The 8308-nt window shown below is 34.7% G+C and overlaps 1 protein-coding gene across 3 annotated transcripts; it reads right to left on the reverse strand.

Moving 5' to 3' along the window:
- Positions 1–1370: 1370 nt before the first annotated feature.
- LOC114934141 (BLOC-2 complex member HPS3-like) lies at positions 1371–6866 on the reverse strand. Of its 3 annotated transcripts, XM_029306786.2 has the most exons (5): positions 6204–6866; positions 2839–6093; positions 2655–2769; positions 1805–1994; positions 1371–1631 (listed from the first exon to the last, which is right to left on the reverse strand). In XM_029306786.2, exons 2-4 carry the CDS (start codon positions 6070–6072, stop codon positions 1813–1815), a joined length of 3531 nt encoding a protein of 1176 aa, XP_029162619.1. In that variant the 5' UTR covers positions 6073–6093; positions 6204–6866; the 3' UTR covers positions 1371–1631; positions 1805–1812. The 3 variants fall into 3 exon arrangements, with proteins under 3 accessions (XP_029162619.1, XP_029162618.1, XP_085344269.1); XM_029306785.2 differs by having other exon boundaries at positions 1371–1994; XM_085488143.1 differs by having other exon boundaries at positions 1371–1994; positions 6785–6862.
- Positions 6867–8308: the final 1442 nt, after the last annotated feature.

An 8308-nucleotide genomic window follows, 5' to 3' on the forward strand; every position in this document is an offset into this window, starting at 1 on the left:
CAGGTAGAAACGAAAAAAAAATAGTTCCAATATATTTCAGCAAAGTTTAACTAGCAGAATTAAAATCTAAAATATTTTAAATAACACAAAAATATATATATTTTAAATAATTAAGAACACAAAAATATATATATATAAAAGTATATATAATACTTAAAATATATAAAATATGTATATATACAAATATACAAGATTTTATTACTGAAATTATATTACTTTGTTTCGTATACTTATTCTTTTATTTAAAACCAGTTTCAAATAAATATATTTATTGTAGTTCAATTTTTAAAATATAATTGAGGGAAAAGTGTAGCTTTTTTTAATATTTTACATTTATAAAAAATAAATTTAGAAAATAATTATAAAAATCATTATTATTTTATCATAAAATAAGTAAAGATATTAACAAAATAATTAAAAATTTTAACAATATAATTATGAACATTTAATAAAATAAAACGGGGCAAGTATGTGTGTATGTACATAACTACTGCTTGGAATAAAAAAATTGTAAATAATTTCACTTAATTTTTGAATAGCTTTTTCGCTATAATATTTTAGTCACAAATTTTGGAACATATATATATGTGTATATAATTATAAAGATTAATATACATCATAACAAAAACATTAAATCTGTTGTAAAACTATTAAGACATTATACATATATTACACATAGTTATGTTTATAAATGTGAATATATAAAAACATTCAGATTGATCAAATTTTTAATTTTACTATTACTTTGATTTTAGATTTTTATCACATATACACTTTATGCACTATTGTGTTATGTACATATAAAATTTTACTGTAACATTAACAAAAATTTGAATTCTTTTTATATTAATAAGCCTAATAATGATTATTGATAATTATCAATTATCCTGTTAAGAATAAAGAATACAAACAAGATATAAAGAAAATCTAAAACAATTGTTGAGTATTATGTATGTATTTTTTTGTCGCATAATGAATTATAAATATTATTGATAAATTCTAACATAATTAGATTTACAATAAAGAAGAAATCATTCCTAAAGGCACATCAAAGTTACATATTTTGTAACACTTAAAAATTGATTATTTAAAATTACATTAGGATCAACAGATTTGATAAAAACGATTTTAAAATTTATCTTGCTAAAGACAGATCTGTTCCAGAGCAGAAAGAAAAAATCTTAATACTTGTAAAAAAATCTTAATATAATTCCATATAACAATTATGTATAATAGTTTAAATATTTGTAGAATTAAAGTGATAATGCCACGCATCTGTATATAATTTAATGTCATGTAATAATAACGAGACAATAAATATTTTTTTATAGAGATATGTACTTTAAATTTATGTATAATTTGCATACACATTACTTTCATGTTTGTATATTGAAATGATTGCATCTTTGCTCTGGAACAAATTTTCTCGTATCTCTAACCATAATATAATATATCTATATAGAAGACGATTCAACAATTATAGGTGAATTCTGTGTTTAGTATTTGTCGTTGAGTTTTTTTTGATAATAATTGATGATGATTAATTCATCATTAAAAATGAGTGCAATCGGCGCAACTATTAACTAACGAACATTAGCTTATGTGTAACTGCATTGATCAGGAACATATGTCTGAAACATTTGTAGAAATAGTATAATAATTTACGAGTATAAGTGCACACAAAGTAGTCTTCCGTAATATATAATTGTTTAAAAACGTGATACTGGAATTTATATTTGTAATTCCTCAATCATATCACTTCTTTGTCTAGAAATTTGCTAAGAAATATTTAATGAACTACTACTTCTATCTTCACAACTTTAGAGTTGTCAAAAGTTGTTGCCCGGTTTCCATTATCAATGACTTCACGTGATCCGCGTGCATTATTTGATTACACATCTCGGTGCATCGTTGAAACGTCGCCACGTCGTCCCTCGACAATACACGATGAAGACTCTTCATAGATAATGTATGCGGCAGATAATTCAAAATTTCTACAAATTTCAAAAAGACAGATTATTTTATTATATTATATAAGATCAACTTAATTTTTTTAAATATAACCCTTTACTTTTTATTGCATATTCTTGTAGCTTATCTCGAGAGTTTTCCAAACGCTATAATAAAACATATCTATAATAAAACATTTTCATTAAGTATTTTTTGAATTATAAAGGTTTAAAGTTAACAATTATTTTACAATTTTTTAAAATGTAAAATATCTTGTAAAGTATTCAGTTTTTAGTAATCATACCTTAATACTTTTATGCACGGAATAATGAGACCAATCAATTGGTGTAAAGAAAACACATAGTTGCTTTAAAAAAAATGTATGTAATTTGCAACATACTTTAAAAAAAATTTGTCAAAAAATTGTTTGCTTTAAACCTTTATAACTCAAGAAGCATTTAATGAAAAAATGTTTTATTATAGTGTTTTGGAAAGCTCTTGAGATAAGCTACAAGAATATACAATGAAAAATAAAGGGTTCCATTTAAAAAAATAAAATTGACTTTGAAATGACCTCTAAATTTGAGCCTTACAACTTTTGTATTTAACATTTTTCATAGGACCACTATTATCGGAGATAATTGACCGTTGTCGGACTTTTAAACCACCCTGTATAATATTCACACACATTATGTTTAACTTACCCTTCATAATCTGTGTGTACAAAAGTTGTAGTTCCTGTTGCATTATTGAAGCAGTAATCTTATCTTGCGTTAATTCGATGAGATATTTCCATTCGGTGTCCTTTGTATATTTATCCTGCGAAACATATAAGGACAATGAAATATTCTGGCAAGATTTATCCAGTATCATGTATACCATAAATACCTTTGCGTACTGTACCACAGCTTGCGGACAGTTATCCATTAGCATCGCTGTTGTTTCTTCTGTATTCTGAATGCATAAGATCTTGAGAGACAAATCTCCATCGATGCTTTGCGTCTCGAGGAACTGCTTGACCTCGTGCAAACATTCGACCGGTAAAAATTCACAGGCTAATAGAGATTGTAGCTTAAACAGTTCCTTAGGTACGGTGGTTTCGCTCTTGGACGCATTATTAAAATTCGTTAAATCTTTAAAGTCGTTCAAGTTCAGGATCTTCTGGTAATCTTTGGCGTACGGAGGCATCTTATTCAAATAGCCGGGTCGATATTTGGCGAACATGAAGTATTCCTTGTCGTTCTCTCCCTGATCGTCCTTGGGATCGGTCTTGTACACTTTGGTCTGAGTTAATTTGCCCAGGTACGATCGCACCAGAAGCTTGAACGCCTCGACGAGGGCGAAATCCGAGCGAATTTGATTTTTGCTCACGATCAGCGGCCACTCGGTCATCGACTTCGAGCTGAAATAATCGTGCAGGTATTTCTCGAGGAAGACCTGCAACGTCGTGGCCGCGTTGTGCCCGTCTCTCCCAACCCGTGACGGCAGATACTCCAAAAACACCTGTATGATCTGGTGCAACGACAACGCGCCTCCGTCCTCTATTATCTGTATGAGAATATCCGCGAAGGTGGTGTTCTTCACCAACATCAGGGTGCCGGCGAAGTCCGAGAAGGTCGGGATCATGGGACTCCTCTTCTTCATCGCGGTTACGTCGAATAGCAGTTCCCAATGAGCCAAGATAAGCTGCTTGATGCATTGGACCGAGACTGGTTCCAGCACCTTCTCCGCCTGGTCCTGCTTGTCAGCCTGGATGTACAGGAGCGCCAGGGCAAGTTTCACGGCGTCATCGGTCTCGTGGGTCAGTAAAAGACTTATCAATTTCTCGGTGGCGTACTCCCTCAGTACAGGACTGCCGAAAATCAGCTTCAGCAGATCCTCCTTTTCCAGTGTACAAATGATCTCTATAATATTATACCCTTGGAAGAGCGCGTCTGCTTCGGGTCCACTTTTCATCGTGAAGAGCGCGTCTACCAGGAACGTTAAAAGCCCCGGTGCGTTCTGACAGGACTTTCTGGACAACACCTCCGAAGGCTTCAATCCTGACATCTTGTAGTAAGGGATACATGAGTCCCAATCCGATTCGGCCTCTGATCGAATGTAGTAATCGGCGAGCAACGCGCAGGATTGATTGTAGAGATTCTTCAATTTCAGATCGTTCTTGTGTGTCGCATCGTCGAAATCTTCGTTGTCTGGATCACTGTTGGACACGTCTTTCGCTAGACGTATCAGGGTATGCGCCTCGCCCAGCAAGTGTCGATAGGTACTCGGACTAGTGGATTTATGATTCTTCGCCGCGTTCAGAATGTCGAGATAGACGTTCTCGAGCTTGGGTAGATTCAGGGAGTACATGGTCCAAGAGCTGTCAGCCTTGGCCAGCAACACTATGTAAGTTCTCGTATGCAATAATTTTTGTATTCCCAGGAACGGCCTCAGACCGATTAGACTTACCGGTTCGGTGATGCTGGGGCAAGTTACTCTGACGTTATCCGAGTAATTTGAGAGCTTCGCAATGTGATGAGAGAGACGCAATGTATAGGACTCGAGACCAGCTTCGGTCAGTGCGTGAAGTATCGTGTGCTCCAACGCTATGTGATGAACAGGCGCGGTGAATGGATAAGTGGTCAGACACATTGCGTCCAGGGAATTATTGCTCGCCGCCGAGAAATGATACAAGTATCCCTCCTGTGTAGTGCAAACGAAACAACTTACACCTTGCAAATTTCTGTACTTGTCGGACTTCAACATAGACTTCTTTACGCCAGCGACGTTACATTCCCTCTTCATGTACAATGGCTTCATCACTAGACACTTGAAGATATCTAGAGTTCTGTCTACCTTGACGTTATTATTGCCAGTGTTAATTTTAAGGCATAACAAATTTTTTATTATGTAATTTTCAGACCAACCGACGTCAGGCGAGGTTGTCTTGATGAAGATTCTTATGTCTGCTGAATTTAGAACGAAAGGACTGAGAGCGTGACCCGGTCCAGCTCTTTCCGAACTTATCAATGGCAAATTCACGGTTAACGGTTGCGAAGTGGGCTCAATAATTCCATGAGTAATCAGCCTATGCATCTCATCCTTCTCGTTGTATATCAAGTGTTCCCAGTCTATGTAATTTTTATTATTACTTGGCTTCATTCTGTTCAAATTAGCGGTTTCTAATTTATACCATGCATTTCCCTTTGTACCTTTGTGCTTCTTATCCTTAGATTTTACACCGGTCACCGGTGCCTCATTATTTTCAGACGCCGCATATTGATAATCTTGATCTACAGATTTGTGCTTTGTATTTGTCCCTTGCAATGATGCATCTTCATTTCCAAAGCTATTACTATTTTCCACTAGAGACGAGTCTGTGGATATGGATGTCTTATCGATAGAAGAAGAATTTGTAGATGCTAAAGAGCTAAGTTGGTCAATATCTTCGTACATGGAATTTGTGAGACGAAAAACGGACAGATTTACATTATCCATAATCGCTATGAAATCTTCTACAATTTCCATGTACGTTGGTACGAAGGAAAATCCCAAGGACCATGGCCTAGGCTCGAAGTCTATGAATTTCATTTTCGACACTTGTTGCGTCTCGATCTTGAATTCGTGCAGGATAGCGGTGTTTCCTGAGGCTACCAACAAGTTACCAGTGCTTTGACAACAGGCGATCAGCGTGGGTTGCATGTTCAGAGGTAGTTCTATCATCTCCAAACTATTTAAGGGCCGATTCAGGCTCGGTGTGACTCGTCCGGCGATTCTGGCCCGCATTGGCTGACTTTGGTCTTTCACCGCAGCCCAGTTCACATAAATCCTTACAAAATTAGAAGTGACTTTATTCGCATGATTATTGCTCGCAGGATCTCTGAGATATTTTGATTCCAGGGTCACGACGTAATCGCCCTTAGTGCAGTGCACCATTTGATTGATCGTGTCTACTGTGGGGAAGGCGGTGCGCAGTTTTACATCTGAATTCATCAGCTCCCACACCTCTACGCAGTGGGTGGGCAGCGCCAGCAGGAGCATTTCCCGCCTTTGGCTGATGGCCGTGCAGGACGCTGTAGGTTCCTCGATCTGGGTGACATTTTGCCCCAGGAAGTTATGCACTGTTATCACCCGTACCATATTTGCTTCCTTTTATTGTTCCTTATGTAGCATAACACAACATTATTATTATTATTATGTATATTATATATCTCTATATTATATATATATATATATATATATATATATATATATATATATATTTGTTTTACCTTCGTTCAAGTATTCTCGCTTCGTTGACAGTTACATGTAAAGGTCATAACTGGACATTTATTTGTGTGTAAATATCTGTCAAAGGATATCGCATGCACATAAGTATTTTTATATAATCAGTATTCTCTCCTACGAAGCTTAGGATTGTTTTTTTATTTAATGTGCCGTCAGCCAATTATTTTAATTATTTTTTGATACCAAAGCTTCGAGCTGACGGAGTCACAGGTGCGACCTGTCATTCACTGACATTTCCGCAACTGTGCACGTTGCATGAATCAGCTGCGAGGAAGCAAATAACCGGTGTCAAAATTGAAAATAAATAACCCCAGCAACTGGCATCATATTCAAGATGTATCTTGTTCCTCTTTGATAAGATGTAATTTGGAGCAAGCAATTAACTATATAACACCGCGTAAAAGGAAGACGTATTCGGATGCAGTTGCTTTGACATTGTCCGACCAAATGCGCCTGCGCGCGATGGGCTTATGTCAGGCTGGGTCAGGCTGGATCGACGGGTCAAACTATATCCTTCGAAAATACGTGAATGTGGGTGTGTGTGTGTTTGCGAAGGTATAATTACCACAGATTAATAGACAGATCGCCAAAGGCCTGCCTAAAGAAGAGACCGCCATCTTCGTGCGATAGACTTTGCCCCTTACCGACACACTTTGCCCCTGGTTCGAGTCCGTGCTAAATTCGTAGACTTGAACCAAAAGACTTTGCCCCTGGTTCGAGTCCGTGCTAAATTTCGTAGACTCGACCAAAAGACTTTGCCCCTGGTGCAAGTCCAGGCTAAATTCGTTTGACATTACCAACAGACTTTGCCCCTGGTGCGAATCCAGGCTAATTGATCATGAGACCAATTTGAGAGATTTGGCCCCCGTTGTGTGTGTGTGTGTGTGTGTGTGTGTGTGTGTGTGTGAGAGAGAGGAGAGAGAGAGAGAGAGAGAGCGAATATTTTACATATATGCATATATATATAAAATTTATTAAATATAAAAAATATATTTTTTACACATAAAATGTTTTTTTATTGAAATAATCACGATTTTAAATGTGATATAACACAGTGTTCAAAAATTTTTTAATTAAATTTTTTAATTAAATTTTATTAAAGAAAATTACTTGAAATTTTTTACATTAAGAATTTAAAGGCTCCTTATTCTCTTGTAGAAATTTATCACTACGCCAATTAATCACTTATTTTGAGTATTTAAAATACTATAATATACAGTAATTTAAGTATTCGAAATAAAAGTGATTAATTACTCGAAATAAGTGATAAATTGGCGTTACTAGTAATAAATTTCTATAAGGGTTGAAATAAAGTATAAGAGATAAATAGGCTATATGTGAGCCGTATGCGAAATGTGAGATGTAAGACGCATATTGAAATTTAATTTTTCGATATAACTTTCAAAAATGTACACGAGGTACAAAAAATTAGCTTGGACATTTGTAAGACTTAAAATTGGGATTAATTCTCAATTCTATTAATTAAATTTCGATATAACACACCTTACATCCGCGCACGGCTCACATATATATAGCCCATTTATTAGTGCAATTTTTAAGTTCCTTATTTTTCAAAGTTCACCTTTTTACGTTATCAAATATTTTACGTTTTCAAGAATTTTATATTTTACTTACCGCAGTTTCTTATCCAAATGTAAAATCTTTTATCGCAGTCTATAAAAAATTGAAACAATTTACAATTTTATGATATAATATTATTATTATTACAATTTCTATATATATGCACATCTGTCAAATATCGTGATTTATTTCACATTATTATTATCTATTTTAAATAAAAAAAAACAAAAACACTTGCAACAATAAAAAATAAACCGCCTGCCGCGAACGGAAAATGCCAAGAAAGCACGCAATTTCCGCGAATCTCGTAATTTTTTTGAAAAATCAACAATTTCAACGAAATTGTAAATTCTTCAAATCACTGCACAAGTATAATTCACAATAATAATTTTCAGTAACTACGATAAAAAATCGTATACTGAAAACCGCAAACGAAAGTGCAATGGGAGTAAGAGTAAAGTCTGTGATAAAATTAATTGGCAATAGAAAATTAATAATTTTTAAATAG

Source organism: Nylanderia fulva, unplaced genomic scaffold, assembly GCF_048542155.1.
Source record: "Nylanderia fulva isolate GAGA-0341 unplaced genomic scaffold, ASM4854215v1 Scaffold1100, whole genome shotgun sequence".
NCBI lineage: Eukaryota > Metazoa > Arthropoda > Insecta > Hymenoptera > Formicidae > Nylanderia > Nylanderia fulva.